General features: G+C 59.5%; 1 protein-coding gene and 1 long non-coding RNA gene across 3 annotated transcripts; one reads left to right on the top strand and one right to left on the bottom strand.

Annotated features, from left to right (window-relative positions):
• Positions 1-236: 236 nt before the first annotated feature.
• SPATC1 (spermatogenesis and centriole associated 1) lies at positions 237-18421 on the bottom strand. The gene is made up of 5 exons (XM_073794366.1): positions 17813-18421; positions 9206-9781; positions 8547-9079; positions 8314-8451; positions 237-566 (listed from the first exon to the last, which is right to left on the bottom strand). The coding sequence occupies exons 1-5, from the start codon at positions 18015-18017 to the stop codon at positions 237-239; spliced, it is 1782 nt and encodes a 593-aa protein (XP_073650467.1). The 5' UTR covers positions 18018-18421.
• Positions 14433-26768, top strand: LOC117308715 (uncharacterized). Of its 2 annotated transcripts, none has more exons than XR_004522874.2 (3): positions 14433-14531; positions 17798-18003; positions 25404-26768. It is a non-coding gene; the product is annotated as an uncharacterized lncRNA (long non-coding RNA). The 2 variants fall into 2 exon arrangements; XR_012327095.1 differs by lacking the exon at positions 25404-26768 and adding an exon at positions 18409-18546.
• Positions 26769-27438: the final 670 nt, after the last annotated feature.

Raw genomic sequence — 27438 nt, 5'->3', positions numbered from 1 at the left:
CTTTGGAACATCCCCCTTGGTAACACAGCTGCTGAGCTTTGGTCTTGGGGCTCTCCCCAGGGGCCCCGGAAGGGGCGTGAACCTACAGGGTAGGCGGGACTGAAGGGGAGCTGGGGAGGGGGCGCTGGCGAGCCCCCCAGAGGAGGCAGCACCACCCAGGAGTACCAGCGCAGGCCCAGCGTCCGAGGCGAGCTTTAATGGCTGTGCACCCAGGTGCGGGCCACAGCGAGCCAGCATCACCAGATGAACATGGGCTTGCCGTCGTCGTGCGCCAGCTGGCTGAGGCAGGACAGCAGCAGCAGCGCATCGGCGAGCATGCTGGGGTGCACGGTCTCCACCAGCACGCGCTGCAGGAAATCCACCGTGTAGGAGACGCCCTTGGACGCGGCCAGCTCGGGCCGCTCCCGCAGGATGCCATAGGCGTTCACCAGCTGCTCGGTCAGGGCCGGGTGCACCCGCCCGTCGTAGCCCAGGCTCTGCAGCCGGTTCATGATGCTCGCGTAGCGCTGTGAGAGTGTCTGGCACAGCTCCTCGTCCAGCTTGTGGTCGCTGGGGTTCAGGGAGGCCTGAGGGGACAGCAGCCGTCAGGGACCCTCTGGCCCCACCGCAGCACATAAGCAGGCAGGCAGGTGAGGGGCGACGGAGGCCGGGGGTGTGGTTGTGGGGGGATCCAGATCCGAGGGGGTGTCCTAAGGGGGGTGTCCTGGAGGCGCTGAGAGAGGCGCCTGTGGGCTCCAGGGCGAGGGGAGCCCTGTGGGCTGCGCCTGAGCAGAGAGGTTCCAGAGGCCGCATCACCTGCTCCATCCACCGCCAGGGGTTCGGACTGAGCGGGGGCCACAGGAGCCGGGGACAGAGAGCACGGCTGGGGGTGATGAAAGATGAGGGGGTCCCAGAGGCCCCGTCACCTGCTCCATCCACCGCCAGGGGTTCGGACTGAGCGGGGGCCACAGGAGCTGGGGACGGAGAGCATGGCTGGGGGTGATGAAAGACGAGGGGGCGTCCCAAAGCCCCCAGGGTTGCCCCCTGGGTCCCGCCCCGCTTCCTCTCAGCCTTTCCTCCGGGCCCCCCGTCCCAGCGCCCCGTGGCCTGCACACCCCCTGCGGGCGTCCCTTCCCACCCTCATGCTGCACCGATGACCCCAGGCCCAGAGCCAGGGCCCTGAGTCCCAGCGCTGGGGGTCTGCTGCCACCGGGTGCCGCTCCCAGCGCCTGGACCCCGGGTCTGCTGCCACCGGGTGCTGGCTCCTAGCGCCTGGACCCGGGGTCTGCCAGCAACCGGGTTCTTTGCCTCCATCTTCATCACCTGTGACCGCCCTGCCGGGCTGAGCTGCGTCCTGCAGCGTCACCCCCCTGCCCCGTCCCTCCCTCCACTGCCTTCTGGGGCCTCAGCCGTCTCTGCTGTAGCCATTTGAAGTTCTTCATAATTTTGAACAAGGAGCCCTGTGTTTTTGTGTGCACTGGGTCCTGCAAATTAGGTATCTGTCACTGGTACCACTGCCCCCAGGCCTGCAGAACGAAGGTCTGAAGTGTACGTAGTGGGACAGGGTCTTTCCCCGCTAGAGCCCCCCTGCACTTTCCACTGCTCCAACTTCCAGGGCCAGGGCGGACCGGCAAGGCCCGGATCTGGCCCTGCTCACCCTCTTCCCGCAGGTCCCCAGACGTCCACCAGGCTGGCTCCCAACCTGCTAGGGATGCCGGGACAGTCTGCTCAGGCACTGCCTTCTCCAGGAAGGCCTCCCTGTCCGCTCCCTGGATGGTCACGTGAGCAGAGCACCAGGCTGATGCCTGGGCTCAGCCCAGGGGCCCCCAGAGCCCTAGGCTCGCACCTCTGCTGCCTGGTGACACTAGGACGGGCCTGGCTTCCTGACCTGGGCGCCTGAATCTTCTTCCATTTGCCTGTTTCCAGGCCCCGGGGGGACAGACGGCAGGAGCTCAGCCGGCATCTGTGGGTGAGCAAGCGGACCTGCGGCTGCTCACACCGGGGCGACCGGGGAGCAAGCCGGTGGATAGCGTTCAGCCTCGGCCCCTGCGGGGGCATCGAGAGCCGTCACCTGCTCACCCCCGGCCGTGGCTGGGCTGCTGCTGTGTGCCAGGCTGGGCACACGGAGCTTAAGACACGAGCAGGAGTCCGACGGGGGCACATTTACGCTGAGAGACGAGGCCAGGGCTGCCCCTAGGAGGTGACCCCTTGAGAGTGGAGGGCGACAAGGGGGAGTGGGTGGGGAAGAGTAGGACAAGCACCCCAACAGCACGGGGGCAGCGGGTGTGGGTCCCCGCCCCCAGTCCCCTCAGGCTTCCCCTGAGAAGCTGCGGGCCTGAGCAGAGCACGGGGCTGGAGGTGGCGGGCGAGCGGAGTGCCTGTCCTAAAGGCTCGGAGACGCCTGGTGGGCTTTATGGTTTTAAGAGATCGTGCTGACCACTGGCAGGGGCTGGACGGAAGCTGGCGAGAGAGGGTGAAGGGTTCTGTCCATCCATCCTCACTCTGCAGATCTCCGAGCCCTCCCAGTTCAGGTGTGAGCAAAAGGCCCTCAGAGTTTACAGTGAGGACACGGCCCGGTAGAGGGATGGTACTGCGAGCGCTGCCACTGGGATGGGGTCCTGGAGGGAGAGGTCGCTGAAGCGAGGCCTGAAGGACAAGGACAGTGGAGGGAAGAAGTTTCCAGGCTGGGGAGCAGCATGCATGGCACGGAAGGTGCCAGGACGCCGGGTGCAGAGCAGGGCCCCCGGGGAGAGTCGGGTTCGACGGCCGCCACCACGCTGAGTGTGAGCCTCGCGTTCCCTGCTGGGACTGCAGGAAACACTGCACCGCCTGACAGCGCTGCTGTGAGGACAAAGGAAACGTCTCGGGGCGTCAAGCACAGCACCCGGGCCAGTCAGCTCTGCTGCACGGGGGTCACGTCTACAGGCGTAGGAGTAGAGAAGGAGGGGCGCCCAGGGCGGTGAAGTTGGCCCCGGTGAGCCCGGGTCTGGGTGGGGAGAAGAACGAGAGGCAGAGCTCCTGACGGCTCTTCTTGTTGACTGAAGGCCTCGGAGGGAGATAGTGAGCTCCCCGAGGGCAGAGACTGTGTCTGGCACCCGCTTGGCATATTCTGAACGCTTGCCGCTAGCCAGGCCTGAACAGGTGGAGCGGCAAGCTAGCAGTGGACCAGCTAAGGTGACAGCAGTTTGGACCACGGGGTAGGAGCGGAGGAGAGAATGTAGCTGTGGAGGTGGACGTGGAGACAATCAGAGTGGAGGGGAAGAATCTCTACAGGGCGAAGCCACAGGGCCTGGCACTGGAGGGGATACGTGGGGGGCGGGGGCGCGGGGAGGCACATAGACTCACACCTGCGAGACCCAGCACGCGTGCTCATCACGCAATCTTTCCGTCCTGGACCACACACAGCACCGACCATGCGCTCAGTGAGGGGAAATGGCAGCAAATACCAGAGAATACGCGTGGTGCGGCCCTCATTCTCCAAACGCAGGGCAGGCGTGTTAGAAGCCAACACTCACGGGCAGCCAGACACCCCTCAGATGGTGGTCCCGACGGACTCAGGGGTTAGAGAGGAAATGCAAGGCAGTTCGTGAGATAGTCAGACCTGAACAGCCACACACCACCCCTCTAGCCTGCAGGGCTGCAGCCAGAGTGCCACCAGTCAGGCTGGAGCCTTGGCGGACATAGCCGGGGCTGCCAGGAGACCGTCGCTTCTCCCCACCAGCCTTGAACAGCGGAAGCCTCCCGCTCTGCCTGGACCCTAGAACAGGGTCCACTCTGGCTGGGGTTCCCTGGTACCGGTTGTTGAGGATTTTGAATATCTCCCTGACCAGAAGGAACTTCCTTGTCCTAAATGCAGTTATTTAAAAACAAAAGAGATGTAAAATAAAATGATTTAAGAGCTCAACCCAAGAAAGGAAAATAAAGCAAAGCTAACGGAAGGAGAAGGGAGGAAATAATAATGAGAAGTGAGGAAACACAATCTGAAGAAGGCTCAATAGAGAGGATGAGCAAAGTCCACACCCTCCACTGAACAAGGCAGCGCCTCCCCCTTCTTCTAGGTAATGAAATGCCCAGCTGAGACCACCACGTGTCCCACCATCCTGCAGGGGGACCTGATGTCACTAAGTCCGAGCCAAGGGGAGGAGCCTGGGACTTCGAGCACCACCCCTAGGCCGAGTCCCGGGACGCGGGGACTCTGGGGACCCTGACGTGTGCGAGGCGCTGGTCAGCAGGGCCCCACAACCCTGTGGAGAGATAAACCTCTGGCTATTAAGCCATGTATTCCTGTCACAGAAACTTGGCACGATCTCTAAAAATGTAGCGAAGCTGCAGAACTCATAAACAGCAAACAGAGCCTCCCAGGGCATCTATAAACACCAGGGACGCAGTGTGGTTTATGAGCAGAGTATCTTCTCATGTGTATCAATATGTTAACAGAAAAGGGCGGGGGAAGAAAACTGTGTGGTCATCTCAGTGAGAGAGAGAAACAGCATTCTAAAAGTTCAGTATTTGTTCATGAGTAAGAAAAAAACCAAGCACTCTGGACAAAGGAGGAAGAGGGAACTTCTTCACCTGGTGAGGCAGATGCTGAATGTGGCTCACTGGCTTCTGTCCTGGTGCATTCTAGCACCTTCCTGAACTCTAAGAGGCTGGACGCTAAACATCACCTATTCCAGACTCCCCTGTGGCTCAGGTACCCCTCTGACCTGGGTTTCCGCCCAGCAAGTACAGGTGCGTGGACCTCGTCTCCTGGGGGAGACAGTGCAGGCAGGGGCTGGGCTCTCTGGAGAGCGCACTGGCTGTGACACTGGTTCTTCGGGGCAGCCGTACCAAACTGCAGGCATCCGACTAGGCGTGTGCGTGCTGTTCCCGGGGCAGCAACGACAATGGCGTGTTCACTCCCTTGCCGTCTGGCATTTTTACTGGCTGTGTAGCAGGCAAGCCCAATTTGGTGTCCTTCCTGGAGCCTGTCTGAACACCTAAACATTTATAATAAACCCCTTTCTGCCTATATCAGCTAGTGTGGATTCTGTTGTGTGCAACCGAGGACTCTGACTGATTTGTCGAAAGAAGATCTGGCAAAAAGCCTGGAACACACATCGCACTTAACCGGAAGACTAGAAGTGTGTGTTTGTAATCACGTCAGAGACAAGATGAGGTAGCCTTATGATCTGCTTTTAAAACGTGCTGTATGGGACTTCCCTGGTGGTCCAGTGGGTAAGATTCTGAGCTCCCAATGCAGGGGGCCCGGGTTCAATCCCTGGCCGGGGAACTAGATGCCACATGCATGCCACAACTGAGTTCGAATGCCGCAACTAAGAAGTCCACATGCTGCAACTAAGAAGTCCACATGCCGCAACTAAGACCCAGCGCGGCCAAAACAAAAAAAAATTTTTTTAAGTGCTATATGATATGATTGTCTACAGAGGAAAGCCAAAATGATATACAGACTATCAAAACTAGCGAGGGGGTTTGGCAAGGTAGCTAAATAACAAATCAGTACACAGAAATCAAAAATGTTCTGAGCAGGCCAATGCGTTGGCCTAGAGAGCATCCCGGGGGGACCACGGGCAGGACCGAGGCACCACCCTCAGTCACCCTCACTGATGCAGCTGGACTCAGGGTCTCCTAGGACAAGGGCGCAGAAAGGAAGAGAGCCAGAGCATCTCCCATGGAGCAGAGCTTTGTGTTTGGGCAGAAGAACTGACAGTAATGAGCACTGGGGTAACTTTCAGTTGAGCTTAAAAGACAGCATAACTGTCTGCGAACTTACACAAAAGTAGATAGCCACGTTCTATGGAAAAAGTCAACGAGTCCTCATTGAATATCGGGTTCCATTACAGTGTTCAGCGTTAAAGCTCTACGGCATTCGGGAAGCAAAGGACCCCAGTGGGCCGACACCAGGTTTCGCCTGGTTTGGTGAATCTAGGTAGAATTTAGGGCTTCCAGCAACCGCCAACATTGGAGGTCAATGTGCAGAGAAATAAACAAGATGTCTTGATGAAGGGAAGTGAAAGCCTGGGCAGAGTGGAATTAAATGCAGATGGGAATCAACGAATAATCCAGCCAAGTAGGCAGGATGGCTTGAGACCAGGAAGCATCTTTATGATCCTCAGGTGGGACCAGAGCTCAGTCAACCTGCAGTGGGCCCTACAGAAGGCCAGCCAGGGGCTATCCTGAAGACAGCTTCCGTGCGGGTGGGCTGCAGTGGAGGGCTTCCTGGGAACAAGGGCAGCAAGTGTATGATCCTGCAGCTCTGCTCATGGCTGGATGGAAGGTGCATGGGCCGGAGGCCGTGGAATTGGTGACGGTGGCCGATGGGCAGAATGACCAGGTGAGTGTTGTGGTGAGAACCGCCACCCAGAGGCCGCCGAGGTGGAGCCTGAAGCACAGGCTCAGGGGCACCAAGCTCCTCGACTTCCTTAAATACCAAACAAATTGCCTTACGTGCGTTCTGCTTCCTTTTCTTGCCTCTTCTCTGAAGAGTTGCCGTTTAGTGCCGTGACTTAAGTTCTCCAGCATAAGCGGCACCTCGCAGGCAAGGCGGAGAGCGGCGTGGGAGCGGAGGACCTGCACGCACACACCCTCCTGGAGGGTCCACCTTATCCTCCGCATAAACAGCAGTGTCAAACAACCAGAAACCTCTCTCCATAGCTTGATGTCTAACTTCTATGTGGGCAACTAGACTTTCACTTATGATTAAGTGTAGTCTTTGCCAACTAGATATCAGATGCAGCATTTTAGAGACATAAATATTGTGCTTCTCCCGCGTCATCTGCCAAGTTTTAAACAGCCGCTGCCGGGCTGCACTCATGGCACAGCCGTGGTGGCGGTGGTCCAGGGTAGGAGTCAAGGCTCGTCAAACCCAGCATGGCCAAAGCTGGCCCCGCCGACACAAGCAACACAGGGATAGCCAACATGGCAAAGATGGGAAACTTCCCCAGTTCAACCTATAAACCAATGAAAAACTAAAAATTTGAACTAGGTTTTTCTTGGAAATTGCCAGACTGATCCTAAAATTCATCTTGAAGAGCAAAGGGCCAAGAGGAGCTACGACGATCTGGAAGGAGAGATGCCCTGGCTCCCTTGGCCTCCCAGGATTAGGACACTGTCACCTGGGCAGGGCCAGACCTGCAAACCTGGAGCCCACACTCGTGGGACTGGGAGAGGGGACCGAGGCGGGGCCGGCAGCTCCAGCCTTAAATGGGACTCGAAGAGTACAAACAATGAAGGAGAACGTGGGACTTCCCTGGCGGTCCAGCGGTTAAGACTCTGCGCTTCCACTGCAGGGGACGCGGGTTCCATCCCTGGTCGGGAAACTAACATTCTGCATGCCACGTGGCACGGCCAAAAAAAAAAAGGAAAAGGTGGATAAAAAACGTGGATTATTTTGGTCTCATTAAAATTACAAACCTAACCAAAGGACACCTTAACAAAAGGAGAAGGCAAGCTCAAACCGGGACACAGATGAGCCCACTGTCACTGAACGTGATTCCTGCCCACTCACAGACCCAGAGCCACAGTCCATCCACGGATAAGGACGGCCAGAGAGGTAGAGGCCGGGACCACCGAGGGCTACTTCTCGAGGGAAGAGTAAACGGCTGAAGGGCCGCGGCGCCGACGCCCGCCCCCTGCCCCACCCCTGCCCCACCCCCGCTCCACCCGAGTGGGCGTGTCGGTGGGGAAGGGCGCGCACCTGCTCATCCTGCCCCGGCGCAGCCCAAGCCCCCGACGGCTCCCACTCCAACGTGCCTCCTACACGTGGTGGCGAGGAGACGCGCCCAAGCGTGTTTGGGAAACATCGTCCTCTGTGTCCCTCAGTGGGAGCGGGCTCAGTGGAGGGCATGCTGGGAATACGGAACGAGCCCGGCCTGAAGACCCTGGCCACCAGGCCGCCAGCTGCTCAGAGGCTCTGAGAACTGCCTCCCCTGCACCCCCCAGTGACACTTGAGGACTTGGACAGGGCGAGGGAGAGACACAAGGCGGCAGCTCTGCCAGTCTGGGGAGGGCCCGTGGGAGCGGGGCCTGGCAGACCCGAGGCCATGGCAGTGGCAAAGTGGGGGCTCACAGGCCTGACAGTGCTGGGGCCCCTCTGCTGCTCTGCCCTCTGGGAAGGCCGCCCGGGTGGCTGGGACCACACACTCCTGCTGCCAGATGCCGCGGACACCTGCTGGCCACTTGGACTGAGTGCGGTGTATCCTCCATCCCAGGGTGCCCGCAGATTCTGATGCGCTCTGCCTAGCCGGAGTGCAGGGGCCCCCGGAAGGCCGTCCCCAGCCCTGCAGGTGGCGGGGTAGGCCCTCAGGCGGTGAGCGGCAGGTAGGCACAACACACCTGAATGATCTTCTCCGGAATGTTGGAGACCGTGAAGCCGTAGAGCCGGACACGCTCGGGGAAGATGCTGGACAGGATCCTGCGGTCCAGCTGGAAGGCGATCTCCCCCACCAGCCTCTCCCAGGCCAGCTGCTTTGACTCTGGGGACAACAAGGGGTGGAGGGAGTGGTCAGTGACCGTGGTCAGCAGCCCAGGGGGGTGCCTGGGAGGTCTCCTAGGGCAGCCGAGGAGACCCCAGACCCGTGCTGCCGTCGGGAGCTGTCAGGGAACTTGCCGGTCTTCCGGTGGGCTAGCTTCCGCTCCAACTGCAGGTTGCTCTTCCGAGACGGCTCTGCCACGCGTGGACCTCGGGTGTCGTTGACTGAAGCCGGTGAGGACGAGGCTCGAGGCGGGGAGTGGGGGTTGTGTGCAGGGGAGTGGAGGGTGGGCGAGAGCCGGGTCGGGGAGCGGTGCGTGCGGGCAAAGGGGTGCGGGGTGCTTGAGGGCCTATAGCTGGTGGCAGCTTGGGGAGCGGGAGTGAGGGCAGAGGCGAGGATGGTGATGTTGTAGGAGGTGGCCGAGGCAGGGACAGAGGCAGAGACCGCTTGTCCCTGGGGGCCACCAGGCTGTGTCCGGGCGTCTGGGGTGCCGTAGGAGAAGGCTGTCGCGGGGCTGGGTGTGCCCATGGGACTGACGGGCGTGGAGGTCTGCATGGGCGCACCCACAGACGTCATGCTGAGGGGCTCAGGCTCCTGGGCGGGCTGGGGGTGCTCAGCGGAGGGCGGGGCTAGCGACGTGGGGGAGGGGCAGAAAGGAGAGGAGGAGGGTTAGAGCGAGGCAGGGCCAGGGCCTACCAGCCTGGCAGGGGCCCCGCCCCCTGGGCCCCCGCTGCCCCTCCCCCTGCACCGGTTACCTTCTGCGGTGGCAGCAGGCCCCCCACCCGCTGAGGGATGGGGTCCAGAGGGGCATCCTTGCAGCGGCTCTGCCAGCCACACCCTTGGGGCCTCCAACAGCAACAGACTGCTCACGGGATTGGCCGGAAGGTTCTGAGAGACACCTAGGGGGGCAGCCGTGGAGGTGAGCAGGGGGCTGCTCAGAGAGAGGGCCACCGAACCTGTTACAGCGTCCATAAGGGGGCTGCTCTGAGGCACAGCTCGGGGGCCTGTCAGGGGGCTGCTGGGAGTCAGGGGGCCAGTCGAGGGCAGGCCCAGGGAGCTGGCCGGTGTGTCCGCCAGGGGCACTGCCACGGGGCTGGCCAGGTGGTCGCTCAGGGGGCCAGTCAGGAGGCTGGAGAGTGGGCTGCTCTGTGAGATGGGCCCCAGGCCGGGCAGCAGCGTGTTGAGAGGGCCCATCCGGGCGCTCACGACGGGGCCTGCCGCGGGGCTGGGCTGCGGGCTGTCTAGCGTGTCGGCCAGGGGCACCAGAGCCGCCATCCCTTCTTCCAGGACGGGTTCGTTTGCTGCTGCCGGGGCCGGGGGCGGGAAGACACCTGGGGGACACGGAGAAAGCACTGAGACCCCAGGCTCTCTCCCCACTGGGGCAGGGCCTGCACCAAGATGCCCATGTGCCTCTGATGAGCTGACCAACTCTCTCTGAGCCTCACCTCTAAGCGGGCATCTGTGGGGCTGCTCAGTGGATCCCACGCGAGGGTCTGGCCCCTCATCCCTGTGCTCCGAGGGAGCCTGGTCCCTCCCAGGATCACCTCTGTAAACGCCGGCCCCGCAGCCACCAGGACCTTCCACGCTGCCTGTCCCTCAGACAGGCCCACTGCCTTGAGCCGCTGACCCCTCACGGAGGAGAGGAGGGTCTGAACACGTAGGTCGCCAAGTGGACCCCTCTGTTCCCAGGTGGTGGGGGAGTGGGCCCGGGCCTCCTGACTGCTGTCCTCTTGGGGATGGCCAAGCCTCACCATGTGGGGGACCCTCAGGGAGGCCAGAGCTCAAAGCTGCTGGGAGCCTCCCGTGGAGCCCAGGGTGTGCCTGGCCCGTACAGGGCCCCCGCCTGCCTGTCGCCGGGGATGCAGGCAGAGGAGGGGGTGTTGCTTCTCCCCTGCGTGGGGCCTGGGAGCCCGTTTGCCCTTGGGTTCCTGAGGAGACTGCCCTCGGATGACTGAGTGACCGCTGTTTGGGGGAGAAGGCCCCTAGGGAGGGTGCAGGAAAGGTTTCTGTGAGTGTGCAGTTTGATTGAAAACTTCCACATTAAAAAAAAAAAGCAGTACATGCTTATTATAGGAAAAGAATGGAAATACAGAAAAGTCAGAAAAGATGAAAACCACTGGTGGTCCTGTTATCCCACCGTCCATCATATAGCAAAGCTCCGCGAAGGCTTGAAGACTTTCTCCACGTGTTTATGTCGCTCAGGGGCTGGCGAACCCCTCTGTAAAGAGCTGGTGAAAAGAGCTCCAGCTCTCCTGGCCATCCGGCCTCTATCGCAGCCGCTCAGCTCTGCTGTCACGGCTCCGAAACAGCCACAGACAACACGGAAACAAATACACGTGGAAGCTTGGCGACAAAACGTTACTTGTGGGTGCCGATATTAGAATTTCATGGACTCAGTGCATGTCGTGAACCAGCAGACTCCTTTGGGTTTTCCCTCAGCTCTTTAAAAAGGTAAAGTCCATTCCTAGCTCCCAGGCCACGCACACGTGTGTGGTGACTGCGTACGTGGCCCGTGTCCTTATGTGCCCCGCCTCTTCCTACTGGGCCTGCACCACGGCTACCTTCAGCATCATCGTTCCTGGAAAACAGCGCTTATCATGGCTGCGGTGGTGCCCGGCTTGTGCACGTGCCATTGTTTATTGAGCCTGTTTCGGCTGTTGGGAGAATCAATTGTCTCCAGTTTTCCCAGTGACAAAAATTCTACTATATAAATCTTTATTATCTTTCCCCCCGAAAACAGACATTTGAGAGGTTCTTAACGCACACTGCTAAGTCTATCCACTTTCAGACCCCTCAGAAACATCTGACATTCCCTGAGAAGTCCGGGACTTGTTACACTGATGCCGCCCTGCACAATGTGTGCCAGGATGTCCTGCCGTTTATTTTTGTTTTAAGTTTTGTTATTTTTTTCCCAAACAAATAACTTAAATTTTCAGAATCAAATCAACCAGTCTTTTATGATTTCTTGCTTTGGCTTTTTTGGATTTTTGCTTTAGGATTGAAGAGACAGTGAAGCTTGTGGCCCAAAGGGAAGTATCCCACGGAGAGGAACGGCGTGAGGGAAGGAGCAGGCGGTGCGGCAGAGACGGGTGACGGGGCACGGAGACCCGAGTCAGGGCGTTTGTCCTTCCCAGCCTGTCTCCTCTTGGGGGAGCCTAGGGTCCGGATGACATGGGAAAGGACCACTCGGGCAGCGTCTTCAGGACTTGGGAGAGAAGACGGTGCCTGCGCGGCCAGGTCCTCATGGTCTCTGAGACCCAGGGGATCTGGTTTCCATCTCACTGATGTCCCCACCTCCACTGGTGTCCTCTGTGTCCCTCGCAGACGTCCCTGGGCGTTGTACCAACTCAGCATCTCAGTCCATTTTCTCCTTCTCCATCCCTGCACCCAAACACTGATCGAGGGGCCGGTGACCCCGCGTCGCAGAACCCAGCGCACGCTTCACGGGGCTCTTCTCGCAGGTGGCGAGTGGTGTCCACGCGGCGGGACGTTCCTCCCTGTTGAAATCCCGTCTTGGTTTGGCATCCAGGTTCCCGGTCACCCGGCTTCCTCCAGGTGCTTCTGGGCCCACATCCTCTGCCCCCGGGGGCAGCCCCAAGGCCCACCTAGAGTCTGCTTCCCCGCAGGAGCTGATGCAGCTCGGACGCTCTGGACCAGCGCAGGCTGCTTACTCTTGGGCTGGACTCTGACTCACATCCCAGTGGCCTGATCCCCTTCTTCCCAGGGTTCTGCTGGGGACTCTGCCGCCCTGGCGTGCCGGCCGCCGACGTCTTCGCTCTTTCAGTGGCTCAGGCCTCAAATGGTGCAGCCTCAACACTTCTCTTTCAGGAGCCCCGAGCATCCCATCTGTCTGCAACACCTTCAAGTACGTATATCCAGAATCCAGCACGTGTGCTCCTCCCAACTCCGGTCCATACCAACACTACCCTGCCTGGATTATTGCAGGAGCCCCCTGGCTTGCTACCTGTTTCTGGCCTCTCCCTTCACACATCAGCCAGACTGTTCCAGTTAAAATGCCCACCAGCTAGCTCACCGTCTCATTCTGAGTGCTAGGCAGTTCAGTGTCCCCCGTGACCTGGCTCGTCCTCTCTCTGACTTTCTTCTCCTCCTGGTCTCTCCCTGGCACCTTCTTCTTCAGCCCCTCGGGCCTCCTTGCTGTTCCTCAAATGCTCCGGCACACTCTTGCCTCTGTCTTTGTGTTGCTGTTCCCTCTGCCTGGAACGCTTTTCCCGTGTGCACAGCTGGCCACGTACTTCCACCCGTCCTTTCAGTTGTTACCTCTTCAATGAGCTCTTCCATCCCAAATCACCAGTTTCCTTCACCCAACCTGTTCCTTCCCCTTCCTCTGGACTATGTCCTCCTTAGCACTTGTCTCTCTCCAAGATATTCTCCATTGACTTATTGGTTTTTCCTGTTTCCCTCGATTAGAATGGAAGCTCCGTGAGGGCAGGGCTTTGTCTGTTTGCTCCTGTTTCCCAGTGCCTAGAACAGTACTTGGGCCACAGAAAGTGTTCAATAAATATGAAGAACATGATGTATATATGAGCACAGATAAAACTTGATGATTAAAAAAGGTCAGTGTAGGATTATCCACGGGCCCAGCCGCTCCGCGGCATGTGGGATCTTCCCGGACCGGGGCACGAACCCGTGTCTCCTGCATCAGCAGGACTCAACCACTGCACCACCAGGGAAGCCATGTCCATGGATTTTTGACCCATTAGGGTCACCGATGAGAATCTCAGGAGCAGCCTGTTGAAATCTCTGGCTGGGAGATGGGGACATTTGAAAGCACAGAGTCCCAACCACTGGACCTCCAGGGAATTCTCATGAACAGGAGTGCTCTGAGCCAACAGGAGCCCCAGGTCGAGCCTCGGTTTAAGAGATTTCAGTCCTATAGCTTTGTATTGTATTGCAAAATGTGCAAGTTTGTTTTAACCTTATAATTTATATTTTGCTGATTTAGACTTACGAGTTGAAATGTTCCTAGGTACTTTACTACATACAGTATTAGAAACTTAAAGAGAACTTAGATTCACTGCATCTATATAGGGTATTTTTTAGCTTTTTAAAATAATTAATTAATTAATTTTTTGGCTGCTTTGAGTCTTCGTTGCCGCGCGCGGGCTTTAGCTAGTTGCAGTGAGTGGGGGCCACTCTTCCGTGCGGTGGCTTCTCTTGTGGAGCATGGGCTCTAGGCGCACGGGCTTAGTCGCTCCGCGGCATGTGCAATCTTTCCGGACCAGGGCTCGAACCTGTGTCCCCTGCATTGGCAGGTGGATTCTTAACCACTGCACCACCAGGGAAGCCCTATGTTTATTTTATACATAAGAATTATTTGGGTCCAGGAAGGTTTGTTTGTTACATCGGACTATTGAAGCTAAAAAGAAAAGCAAATGTCTTAGATCTACAAATGCAGTTTACAATGTTTTAACCGTTTAAGCGAACTTGTGATTTCCTCCCCCAGCCTGCTCCTCACAGGGGCAGCTCTATCCTTCCCGCCGAGGCCGAGGGCGGGACTCTGGAGGGGCCCCACTCTGGTCTCCCGCCCCTCGTCGCGTCGGTCAGGACGTGCGCCACACTGTCCTGCACTCGGCCGCGCCCTCGCGCCTTTTCCCTGGCCGGCCCTCGGGCTCCGGGCTGCAGAGCCTCCCCATCGGTCCCTCCCGGGCCTGCCCACCACCCGTGGCCTCTCCGGCCTCGGAACCCTCCCTCCGCGAGGACGTCGGCCCCGCGAGGACCAGGCCGGGCCCACACCCGGGCAAGGGCGGCCCGGCCACCGAGACCCCCCGGTCCACGCGGGGACGAAGCCGGGGGTCAGTCAATGTGGCGGGCGTCAAAGCCGGCGGTCGGAGGGGGCGGGGCGCCAGGGAGGGCCCTGACGGGACGGAGCCCGAGCGTAGGGGCGGGGCCCGAGTTGCGGCGCCGCTCAAGGGGCGGAGCTAGCGTAACGGGGCTGCCCTGAGGGGCGGGGCCTGAGGGTCTGGGCGGGAAGGTGTTGCTCGAGGCCGGACTCGAGGAGGCGAGACGGGTGAGCAAAGGCCGCTAGAGCCCAGGGTTCCAAGAGGTCTGGGGCGGCGGCAGGTGAGAAAGAGAGGGGGGATGGCGACAGGTCCTGAGGAGGGGACTGGCCCTGAGAAGGGGGCGGGTTCTGAGGGGGGACAAGGGTCTTAAAAGAAGGGCAGGGCGGGATGGGGTCCTGAGGGGAGAGGGCTGTGAGGGCGTGGGTTCTGAGGGTGCACAGGGGTCCCAAAAGGAAGGTGGGTCTTGAGGGGGGATGGGGTCCCCAGGGGGCTGGGTTCTGAGGGGGGACAAGGCTCCTAAGAGGAAGGCAATCCTGAGGGAGGGCTGGGGTCCCACGAGTGATGGATCCGGGGGCTTAGGGTCAACCCCTGGGGTGGGGGTGGGGCGGGGGTAGGGTTGGGTCCGGGGTGGGAGGTTGGGACTTGGGGGAGGACGGTTCCTGAGGGGAGGAGGGAGGCCCTGCCGGGGTAACAGGCCCCGGTAGGATTGGGGGGAGGGGAGGGAGGCTGTGAGGAGCAGGGCTGCTCAAAGCCCTTCGGGAAAGAGGAAGAAGGCTGCTCCCCGCCTAAGGAAGCAAGAGAGGACAGAGGGGCAGCAGGGTGGGGGCCTGGGAGGAGGGGGGGCTTAGGTGAGGAGGGGGGGAGGGGGAGGCGCCCAGCAGGAAGGGCAGCAGAAGCCCTCCTGCCCCCCTGCTGACAGCCTCCCCGCCCGACCCCTCGGGCGGAGGAGCCGGCGCGCGGGCCGCCCCCGCGGTGGGGGCTTGAGCCCTCGGCGCAGCCCTCACTTCCGCTCTGCGCCCACTGCCCCGACGCCCCGCGCGCCTTCCGTCTGCGAGACGTCGGGCCCGCGAGAGCCCCTGAGCCCTCAGTCCCCATGCGTCTTCCGTCTGCGAGACGTCGGGCCGAGAGAGCCCCTGAGCCCTCAGTCCCCATGCGTCTTCCGTCTGCGAGACGTCGGGCCGAGAGAGCCCCTGAGCCCTCAGTCCCCATGCGTCTTCCGTCTGCGAGACGTCGGCCCGAGAGAGTCCCTGAGCCCTGCCCCGACGCCCCGCGCACCTTCCGTCTGCGAGACGTCGGCCCGAGAGAGTCCCTGAGCCCTGCCCCGACGCCCCGCGCACCTTCCGTCTGCGAGACATCGGGCCCGAGAGAGTCCCTGAGCCCTGCCCCGACGCCCCGCGCACCTTCCGTCTGCGAGACGTCGGGCCCGAGAGTCCCTGAGCCCTGCCCCGACGCCCCGTGCATCTTCCGTCTGCGAGACGTCGGGCCGAGAGCCCCTGAGCCCTCAGTCCCCATGCATCCTGGCTCCGCCTTCCCCTGCCATGTTCGCAAGGCCAGCGCCTGAACCGCATGGCCTTTCTTCCCCGTGAAATTAATGCAGCCAACAGCGATGGTTACTGATTTCCCGCCGCGCAGGCGACCCGCTCTGCCCCCGGAGGCGTGCCTTCTGCCCTGGCTGCCGGCCTCTCTAGGTCTCTGGGACGCTGGCCTCTTCCGTGTCATGTGCCAGCCCAGCTGGCGTCCACTCCCTTCCGTGGTGGGCCCAGGCTGTCGCTGACCGGCCCTTATGGCCACCTGCCTGCCTTCCGCATGTCTGTCCGCACCCCCGCCAGCCCAGTGCTGCTGGAGGCGGCTGGTGGCTGCTGCCTGCGAAGCCCACACATGCCGGCACCGTTTGCGCCCGTTACACACCTCCCGGTTCCCCTCTCACTTCCTCCTGCCATTTTCACTTTATTTCAGACTTCCCCCATCTTTTTCTCTCCACCCTGACTGTCAGAGAATGACATTTTTTCCAGAGAAAATTGAAGCCACGGTTCCGGAGTTCTGCAGCTTCCCACCTGGTGTTCTCACCCACCCTTCCTCCTTCCTTTCCCCGGCAGTGGACGGATGCTCTTCCTTCAGTCAAGGCAGCCTCTGCTCTGTAAAGCATTCCTTTTCTCTTTCGTATCTCCCCTTTCCATAGAAATAAACTCAGGTCTCTGCCATCAGGAAAAGCAGCTCTAGACGCCATGCCCTTCTCCAGCTGGCGCCCCTCCAAGCCCTACTTCATGAACGTAGTGTCAACCGTTTATTCTCTCCGTTTTCTCCCGCACTCTCCACCTCACTCCTGGGCCTTTCCTGCTCACAGCGCGGTTGAAGCTGCTCTAGCCGAGGTTCCCAACGCAGGTCATTAGCACCTTTCTTGCTCCACCTCTCAGGCAGCCTTTATTCCGCTGACACTCTGTCCCCTTCGAAGCTGTCTCGGCTTCTGTGACATTACACTTTTGAGGTGTCCCTTGTCTCTCTGAGTGCCCCTTTGCCAGCTTCTCTACCTGTCTTGACTCAGGACTTGTCCCCAGTCTCTCCTCACTGTTCCTCTCTCTTTCCAGATCGTCTCACCCCTCCTGCGGCTTCAGTTATCAGTGACTCTTCCATCTTTTCTCTCTAGCCCTGACCTCTCCTTTGAGCCTCAGGCTCACACCTCCGCTGCCTCCTGGGTGCTCCAGGTGGATGTCGTGAGAACGTCTTAGAGTCAGTTTGTCCAAAGTGCAACTTATTCTCTTCCTCCAAGACTGAATTTCCTTCTCCCAGGTTCCCCCTGGCCGAGAGCACAAATGGAGGCTTACATATGATATGTCAGTTAAAAGTTATCAGTCAAGCTAACGACTGTTAAATTATGTTCTATCTGCTTACCTGACAAATAAACCTTTGTAACAACCTGGAAGGTTTGATTTTAGGACTCCTGTACTCCCTGGAGTTCTGTGCCAGAATGCGGTGGCTTGGGGAGAGCTGGCCCCTGGGCAGCTTCTGTGTGAACGCCCCTAACTTCTCTGCCCATTCTTCTGTCTCACCCTGCCCCATACCTCCTCTCCAGCCCCAGGGCTGTCACACACTAACGATTTCAAACCTCAAGCTTCAGTCCTGGCTTCTCTCCTTGGTCTCTAGACTCCGGTGGTCAATTCTGAGTGGAGAGGGATGGGGCAGGGGGCTGAGGGTGCTGGGGGCGGGGGGACGGAGGGGAGGGGGGGAAGCTGAGGGTGGGTGCCGTATTGGGTCCAGTGGGGCAGCACCTTGGATTCCAGGGCTGGGAAATTCTCAGTCTGTGGAGCTGCTTGGAAGTTCACCTGAGGGGAGGAGTGTGTGGGTGGGCAGGGACTCCTGCCATCAGGTGAATGGGGCTGGTGCCTAGTTTTGTTCTTTTATCGTGGTTGCCCTATGTCCTCGCCCTCCCCTCACCCGGTGTTTGTTGCTATCTCCGCCCTTCTCTCCACGATTTCCCGAGACCCCAGCACAGAGTCTCTCCTCTCGGGTGCAGTCTCACCCTTCCCTCCCCGCTTTTCTTGAACCCAGGCCCCTTGCAGTTACCCTGGTGTTGAGGAGGGTTGGTCGCTGCCTCGCCCAGCCTGCTGCTGAACCCGCTGATGCCCAGGCCACCCGCCTGCATCTTGATCGCCGACTTGAGCTCGTGATTCTCCCGAAGGAGCCGCACCAGCTTCTTCAGTTCCTCATTTTCCCGCACCAGCCTCTCGATCTGATGGCGAAGCCCCTCGTAATTGGTGAGTAGAGACATGCCCCAGGGCAGCGGGAAGGGTGCGGCTGTCAGCAGGGCGCTGCACCTGGAGGCTGCCCAGGGCCCGGGGCCTCACCCGGGCTGGAAGAGGGCACTAGAGTTTGCAAGTTGCAAGGCTGGCCCATGGGCCTGGGTATTGTGAGGTCAGAGGCTGCACCTCCTCCAGGCCTCTCTGCTCTACCAGGCTCAGCTCTCCGTGCCTCCAGGCCTGAGCGCAGGCCCTTCTTCAGCCTGGAACATTCCCACCCCTTCTCTGTCCAGCCGGCTTTCCTCTGTGGAGCTTCCCAGCAGCCGCCCTCTAGGCTTCCCCGCAGGCGTGTCCTCCATCACAGCACTTACCTGGCTCTGTGCAGTTAGCTCTTTAGCGCTGTTTCACTCACTTCACATCCAGGGCAAGGACTGCGACTCGCCAGCATCCAGCAAAGGGCCGAGTGCCGTGCAGGTAGGTAACCAGTGAACATCTGCTGAATGAAGACTCATCACCTGCCTTCCTGGAGAGGGTGCCCTTCCCTTGGGATCTTGGGCGCACCTGGATTTAGCTGTCAGCCTTCTCCTGGGGACTAACATGTTGGACAGCGGGACACTGGGCTATGCTTTCTTCTGACGCCAGGTGCTGAGAGCCTTTCCCTGGCTGCTGGCCCAGGGGCTCCCTCGTCTAAGCAGTCGGCTCCCTATAGCTTGGAGTTTCTATTTCTGATGACTCAGGTTTCCCTATTCCAAATTCCCCAGCGGTGCCCCCTCTGTGCCCACTATTCTCTGGCTTCTTGAATTTTCCTGACTATAGTCCTTCAAGAACCCAAGACTGCATTCCCCATCAGGTTCCAAGAACTCACATCTCTGAGTCCTTATCGCACTCCCCCTTTTTAGAGCCGTCTACACAGAGAAATTTGCAGGCCTGACCTTGGGAGTTGTGTGAGGCCACGTCCTTGTGACCTCCACTGGCTCTGCGGGCATCTGCTCTTGAACAGGAGAGGGTGGTGACGTCCTGGTATAAGACAGAGGGCACACTCCTGGCAGGAGGGTGAGGGTGAGGATGGAGTCGAAGATCAGCCAGGGCTGGGGCCAGTCTGAGTGGAGCGTTCTACCTGGACCTCACAATGGGGGGCCTGCCCTCACCTTCCTCTGACGCCCCAGACTGTAATCCTGGCTGAATCACTCTGGCCCTGGGGACCAGGGCTGAGATTTCTTCAGTGGAAGAGATCCCCTCTGCACACCCTCAGCTCTTCACAGAATGTCTCTGCTGGGTTTTCCTCCAGCATGTGAAAATAAGCCTGTCACGGCTCTCTCAATCGTCTTACCGCGCTGTTGGCCTCTCCTTGGGTTGCTGCCCTCCTTGCCATCTGTGATGGTTACATTTTCTGTGTCAGCTTGGCTGGGCTATGGTGCTGCCCAGGTATTTGGTCAAACACTAGCCTAGTCATTGCTCTGAAGGTTGACTTTAAGTAAAGCAGATTATTCTCAGTCACGTGGGTGGTCTTTATACAATCATTTGAAAGCCTTAAGAATAGAAAACTGACGTTTTCCGGGGAAGAAGGAATTGTGCCTCAACGCTGTCCTAGAAATTCTGCCTGAGTTTCTGGTCTCCTGGTCTGCTCCACAGACTTCGGACGTGCTATTTCCCACGATTGTGTGAGCCAGTTCCTTAAAATAAACCTCTCAATATACAAGAACGCTGACTGATACACCATCTGTATTTCCCATGTACCAGTGCTGCGTTCCTCCAAAAATATATATACTGAGCACCAACTGTATGGCAGGCGTTGTGCTAGGAACTGGGGGTTCTGTGCTAGGAACTGGGGGTTCGATCCTAGTCATAATCAGGCATTGTCCCTGCCGTATCGGCCGTATGAAGTACAGTGGGGAGCAGCGGAGAATCGAACAATCACGTAAATGTCGAATTACCAGCGTGATGAATGCTGAGCGTGGTGCCGGGAGAGGGTGCGGCGGGTAGGGTAGACCCAGTCGGCTCGGGGCAGCCTCCCCTGAGGAAGTGATGATTGAGGTGACACGAAGGAGGAGTCTCTGGTGGGAGAAGAGCTTCCAACCGGAAGTACAGCCCGTGCAGAGGCCCCAGGGCAGTGTGCCGCCGAAGGAACGAGGGGGCCGGGCGCGGAGGACAGAGGGCCCAGGCTGTGATGGGGCCCCGGGGGGCGGGGGCGGGGCGCGGAGGACAGAGGGCCCAGGCTGTGATGGGGCCCCGGGGGCGGGGGCAGGGGCGGGGCGCGGAGGACAGAGGGCCCAGGCTGTGATGGGGCCCCGGGGGCGGGGCGCGGAGGACAGAGGGCCCAGGCTGTGATGGGGACTGGCGGCCGCAGGGTTTACATTCATCTTCATCCTGAAGGCCTTAGGAAGCCCTTGAAGGCTTTGAGAAGGGCACGTGGGAATGGATTGGAGAGAAAGAGCCGCTGAATGGAGCGCAGTAAGGAGGCCGCCACAGTCACGCAAGCAAGCGGCGCGGGTGCCTTGGACGCAGTGGTGCGGGGGAGGGAAGTTCAGCGGGTACCCGGCGGCCTGGTCTTGGGCACGGGCGTGAGCAGGGACAGCCTCACAGCTGCTGGGGGCCCCGCCCAGCAGGGAGCAAGACCGAGTTTAGAGCAAAGACCCTGAGTCAGGTTTGGATGCGCTGCTGAGAGCGGGTGCCGTGAAGCCTCTGAGGAGTGAATTCAGGGAAGCAGTGGTTACCGCTCGGGTCCCAGGGCAGAGCCCGCTGCGTGGACTGGCAAGATACCACTTGGGGTTATCAGCTTCTAGACGGCACAGGCAGCCACAGCGGTGGGTGAGGTCACCCAGCAATCAGTAAGTCATGAAAGACAATAGGCTTTAGGCCTCCTGGGCTTTGAAGAGCAGGACAAGCCTGCAGAGAACACAGGACGGAAATGCCACAGGGACACGAGGAGGAGCCCGGGGGGTTGGGCTGGCACAGCCACGGGCTGAGGAAATAGAATGGCGCCGAGAGGCCAGATGACAGGAGGACAGAGTGTGCATCGGCCTTAGGGAGGGCTGTTTGGCAGAGCCATTGGGCTAATGCCGGGTTCCTGAGTGTGAGAAGTGAGCGGGAAGGTCACGAGGAGATGGGGGCACGACAGCTCCCAGGAGGAGGGGTGCAGCTGCGGGCTCCCCAGCCCCTTCCAGCTCTGGAAGCCCGGGGACGGGCCAGATGCTATCCCCACTGCCTGGTTGCAGCTCACTGTACCTCTGCTGCCACCAGCCTCTCCTCAGAAGACCCGGCTCCCCCAGGTGCTGAGCTGCAGCCTCCTGCCGCTTTCCTTGTACTCACCCTCTTCAGGCTTCATTTGCTCTCTTTAATTTTCTCATCTTTGTTTTGTTTTTTTTGCTGTTATATCACATAGACAGTGTCCTTTGGTATCCAAATCTATTAGGCTTGAGCTTGGGATTGAGAGTAGCAAAAATCTGGCGAGCAAGGGCTTCATCCAAAAATTGACCCGCGTTAATTTGGATCATGCGTTTGGGGGCAGGAGTTTGGGGCGTGCACGCATGGGGCCACCCCTCGATGTCTTCTGTCCTGCTCTTCCGTCTGAGTTCCTGGCCAGTGTCACTGTGGAATGGTTCTCAGGTCCTGCTACAGGGAGGTCAGGGCTGCAGGAGTGACGGGGACCTCCACGCCTCTGCTCTGGCTTTGCATTCCCCACGGGCTCGTCAGGAATCCACTGCAGTCAAACCTTCGGTGTTTTCCCACTTGCTTATGCTGAGTCAGACCCCCCGTCTGGTCTTGGGTCACGGGCTTTTGCGCCGTTTGTCCCCATTCAGATTTGCCGCATTAGATTCAGCTCGGCGTGCCAACTTGGCAAGGCCCTCAGGGGTCTTTGCTCCTGTCGTGGCTTGGGATTCTTTGTAGGTTTAGTAAACTTGGCTTTAAAGCCACCTTCTCAAGGCACTAAGTTGCTGAAGAACAGGCACCTTCACCCTGGAGCCCTCTGTCCACACCCCGTTTTACCTCCTGTCCCCTCCCGAGGAGGGGCCAGTCTGCACGTGGCTAACGCAGTTCTAGCAACACCGGCCGTGTGATCATTTCCGTCCTGTTTAACCTCAGGGTCTGTGGGCTCACAGTCACATCCTGGTGCTGGCAAGGAGCTCCTGGGGGCATTTGCCCAGTCTGCGCTCCCACGGAGTCGGCCGACACCCTCCAGGCACTGCCGTAACAGTCCCAACACCCGCCGCCCCAGGCAGATGTACAGTCCCCTCCTCCTACAGGTGAGGCACCGAGACACAGCCATGCCAAGTGCCGGGGCTTTCCAGGGCCCCACGACGGGCCCATGCTTCCTGCATCTTCCCAGCTGTCGAGGTTGGGCCTTGGGGCGGGCTGCCTAGTCTCTGGCCTGCTCTCCCTGCATCCAGCCTCAGCCTTTCTGCTGCATCCTCTCTGCACAGCTGCCAAAGGGTCTTTCTGGATCAAGGCTCCACTCAGAGGGAGGACTCGGGGTGGTGTCCCGGAGAGGACAAGGACCGCAGCACACTCTGCATCCCAGAGCCCAGTACAGGCCCTGGAACACAGTGGGTGCTCAAGAAATGTATCAGTGCATCTTTATTCAACTCTCTCTCCTCTCTTCTGAAAGAATTCCCACCATGAAGCTGGAGAGGATGCGTTGGCTAGCGGTAGAAACAGGCCAGGTGCTAGTTGGCCTTCTGAGTGTCTGAGGAGGACGTGCCTCTGGGTTTCTGAGGGGCCGGCTGTGCGCTCCCTGGGTCTGGAGGGCCGTGGGAAGGCAGCCGGCCCTGTGGGGAGCAGGGGCACCTGCTCATCTACCTGGGGCCCTGCCAGCCAGAGTCAGGAAGAGCAGCCTCAGAGGAAAGACTGTCCAGGTCTCGGCTAGAGGCGGAATGTTCTAGGAGTGAGACCTTGGTCACCAACCCCAGGGCTCGTCCATCACCCCTCGTGAAGGGCTCAGGGACTAGAGGCCAGGGCAGGGGCCAGGAGGGCTCTGCCAGGCTCTGGAGCCTTGGCCACGTCTCCCTGTTGGTAGCAGGGCCCTCTCGGCTTTTTGAGAAGTGTTATCTGGAGGGCAGCAAGGAGGAGGAGGGCTGGTCAGCCCGAGAGAGGGGCGGGGGCTAGGAGCCAGGGCTGCTGGGCGTGTGTGGTTGGGGTCCAGGCCCCCAGGCTCCACAGGCCCCACGTCAGACCCGTGTGCCCCCTACCCTGACCCTCAGTTGATTCCTGCTCCCACTTCACACCCCAGCTTGGGAGACCCCCTCAGGGCTCCCCTTCAGCAGCATCAGAGGGGTCAGGCGGCTCGTCTCCAGCTTTGCTGTGTGGGCCGGGGCAGCCCGCATCCTCTGTTCCTTTGTCTGTCAAGTGGGGTAATAACGCTCCCTCCTCCTACTGTTGTTGTGAGGCTTAGATGAGGTAATGTGTGTAAAATAGCGAGGCAACGTCTGGCACAGAGGGAGAGCCAAATGCGTTTTCTAATCAGCCCAGAGATCTTGAAAGCCTGCCAGGTGCCGTTGCGGGGGACAGCAGGGAGCAAACAAGGAGCCTCTGCCCTCTCTGGCTCCATTTCTATGGCAGGAGCTGCCCAGGGCAGGGCAGGCTGGAAGCTGTTGGCGGGAACCCCAGGCTCCCCAGCCCCGTTCCTTGACTGGAGGGCATTCTCAAAGTCTGGGTGGGGGGCACAGAGGGCGTGGAGGTGGGGGGGGCCTGAGAGCTGACGGGCCCGAGCCAAGGACCGCCCTGCCAGCGAGGGCTAGGGTTAGGCCAGAGGACACGTGGCCCTCTGATGCTTCAGTCTCCCCCTCTTCCACGTGGGCTTGCAGTGTGCTCTCGTGGCTTCTGTAAGGACCGTACGTTTGGTCGTTTGCTCCACGGCAGCCATCGACGCCATCTCTCACTGGTGCAGGGAACACAGCAAAGGCCTGCTGCCTCAGAGCTGATGCCCGGCGGGACCATGGGCAGTCGCCAGAGAGAAGGATGATGAGGGTGGTGGTGATGCAGGCTGTGGGGAGGCGTAATGCAGGGAAAGGGTGAGCAAGCGGAGGCCATGGCCTTCAGTACAGACTGGTCGGAGGGCCTCCCCAACAAGGTGACACTTGGGAGGGGACTCGAGGTGGGGGCAGGACAAGAAATTAGGATGTTGAGGGGCAGGCCTTCTAGATAGAGGGCCGGCCAGTGCAAAGGCCCTGGGCACACGAGCAGGCCTGCCGCACTTTTGAAGACCATCCAGGAGGCCTGTGAGATGGAGGGGAATGAGCCACGGAGAGAGAGGTGGCAACCGAGTCAGAGAGGCAGAGGGCGGCGTGTGGGGCTCACACAGGGGTTTGGATTTTACACCCGGTGGGACGTTAAGGCTCGGAGGCTTTGGAGTGAAGGGAGGAGCTTTAACCACCAGTTCACGTGATTGCATGACCTGTGACCCCAGGGCTGCAGGACACTCGTCTCTGTTGGGTCCTCGAGTCCACTCCCAGTGCTCCACGGGCTCTGGGTGAACCCTGCAGGGCAAGTGCATGGGCCCTGCCTGGCCCTGCCACTGCCCTTGCCCCTCGGCTCCAGGTAGAGTCCAGACGTCCCTGCCTGCCCCCTCCCCTCTGCACCTGCAGCTCCTCAAAGCGCACGCCAGCTTCATGCCTGACGATGCCCGCCCCTCCACTGCACGCTTCCCTGGTCCTCACATCTCCCGTGAGCCGGGCACTCTGCCACCCTGCCTCCACACCAGCCTGCACGCCCCCAGCCCATGCCCGCCCCTGGCTCCGGCTCCAGGTGCCTCTGTGTCAGACCCTTGCCGGCCCTGCGGCTGAGGGCAGACCTGCCTTCCCAGCTCTCAGCTCAGCCCTATCGAACAGAACCTTCACGAGGGATTTTCATTAGGAATCTCTGTGAACACAGAGGGAAGCAGCCGGGGACAGAGGGGCCTGGTTTTAGGCCTGAATCTGGAGAGCGGTGGGAGAGGGGCTGTGAGGTCACGGCAGGCTGGACTGTCTCATCTGGGGAGTGAGTTTGTCTTGAAGGTCAGATGACCCTGAGGCTGAGAGCTGAGGTCAGGTAGGGGCCTGCACGTGGTGCTCAACACCTGGTTGTGGTGACAGACTTCCGACACTTGGGGTCCCATCTGCCCACGCTCAGGGCTGGCAGAGGGAGAGCTGCTAGAAGGGGAGCAGCTCAAGGCCAACATGCACATGCTGGGTTGGCCTGATAAGGTCACCAAGCTGCATGTCAGATATTGGGATTGGCACAGGGCATTGGCCACCCCCATCAGCAGCCACTCAGACCTTCCTGCCCTTGGCCCTGAGGCTGCCCCGGTCCCCATGCCTGCAAGTGAGCCCTGGGCGGGGCTCCGGTTGGATCAGGGGGGCAGAGTTGCCCGCACTTCTTCCTGTGACTTTTTTTTTTTTTTGCGGTACGCGGGCGTCTCACTGCTGTGGCCTCTCCCGTTGCAGAGCACAGGCTCCGGACGCGCAGGCTCAGCGACCGTGGCTCACGGGCCCAGCTGCTCCGTGGCATGTGGGATCTTTCCGGACCAGGGCACGAACCCACGTCCCCTGCATCGACAGGCGGACTCTCAACCACTGCGCCACCAGGGAAGCCCTCCTGTGACGTATTTGGCCAGCCTTTTCTGCCTGGTCCTAGGAAAGTGTCTCTTCTCTCCTCCCTTCTTCAGCAGATCAGAAATAAAGACTTTCCCAAACCCAGTGTCCTTAGAATCTGCTGTTTGTGCCCTGGGTTTGTGACCCGAGGACTCGCTAGAGCTAAGCTCATTTGCTTGGTGGTGATGATGGACACCTGCTTGGGCTGACCAACGCTTAGACTCCCCGTGACAGTCCTCTCCTCCTAGCGTCTTGCACCACAGTGTTTAGGCTGATGTCCCGCAGCTGGGATACTCTGACCCCAGAACCCCTCTTTGGCCAGTCTGGGTCCTTGAGCCCCAGCTTGAGGAATTTCATGCTACAGTTTATGATGTAGATGAGTACCTTCTCTGGTGCACTCTCAATTTGTCGTGTTACTGAAAAATCTGGTTATAGGAGGGAATCCTAAAAAAATACGGTTTGCTAAAATGCTTGTTTTGAAAATGTGAATTTGTTTCAACATAGTTGATGTATTTAGGAGCAATTTGAACATAAGGCAAATTCCGTTTGTTTACGTGCAATTTTGTTTATGAGAAACGGGTGAAAACAGAAAGCAAAAACTGCACCCAGATGAATGGACCACAGCAACATAGGAACGTGCAAAACACACACACCTCAGACATCTGCCAGTGCCTCAGTTCACTGCCTCCTCTCTGTGCTGAGCCACACCTCGCCACATCCGGGTCACAACTTCCCATCCGATTTCAGACAACTCACTTCATAGTAACCCACAAGCCACGACCCTGCCCCCACCCACTTCTATAAACTGGCTTCAGGTCTTCTTCAAGGCAAATGCCATATTTATTGTAGTATTTTTGGTATTTCTTAACCATGTAACATACGTAAAACTGTGCTATCGTTTTTATTAGGTTGTTGAGACTTCTTAAATATCTCATTGATGACGTTTTGAGTACTGTGCCTCTAGCCTCATTTTCCTCAAAAGTCTTGTGGCTTTTCTTGTGCTGGTTGGACACACCTGAGCTGCCGCTGGACTCTGGTAGTTACTGAACCTCCGAGAGCCACAGGCTCCTCATCTGTGAAGCCTCCCGAATGTTCATTTGTCCATTCGGCACCCGAGGACTCGGGCACGTCTGTCTGTGTGCAGATGCATGCCAAGCTCTGGGCACACGGTGTGGACGAGACCACTGCTCCAGCAGAGACGCATGGAACGAGGGCCACAAAGGCATCAGAGCAGGTGGTGGGATGGGGGATGGCGGGCAGGGTGGACTACAGGGCCTCTGAGGGGACATCGTGTCTGAGAGCTGGGATGAGGGGCGGAGCGAAGGTCCTGAGGCAGGAACCGGCAGGCCACGTAGAAGCAGAGCCAGAAGGCTGTGGGGCAGGACAGCGTGAACCAGGGGAGGCGCCGGTGGCATGCCTGGGGCCTGTCCACGGGATGTAGGCAGAGCAGGTTGGGGCAGGACAGCGTGAACCAGGGGAGGGGCTGGTGGCACACGTGGGGCCTGTACATGGGATGTAGGCAGAGCAGGTGGTTGGGGAGCCATGTGACAGGGGGTGTGTAAGCTCATACCCAGTGCTCTCTAGGCTTCAGCCGCCGTTTGACCCTGTGCTGAGAGCAGGGTGAGGCGGAGAGCCAGGACTGGGGAGAGTGGAGCAGGGTGCTGAGTGTGCAGGCTGGTAGCAGGGCTGCTTGGTCATGCCGAGGTCCATGAAATGTCCCTGGGAGGACACCAGGCCACCTTGCCCTGTGAGTGCCCTCCCAGCCTCGGACTGCCTCAGGATGGGCTGGGAAAGGCCCGTCAGAGGGGGCTGAGCCAGGGCGCGAAGTGGTGGGACAAGGGGCATGGAGCAGGCCCTGTGCACCTGGGGGAGGGAGGGCAGATGGGCG

Source organism: Tursiops truncatus, chromosome 17, assembly GCF_011762595.2.
Source record: "Tursiops truncatus isolate mTurTru1 chromosome 17, mTurTru1.mat.Y, whole genome shotgun sequence".
Lineage (NCBI taxonomy): Eukaryota > Metazoa > Chordata > Mammalia > Artiodactyla > Delphinidae > Tursiops > Tursiops truncatus.
Note: the sequence above shows the minus strand (reverse complement) of the source record. Positions and strands in the feature narration are given on the sequence as shown.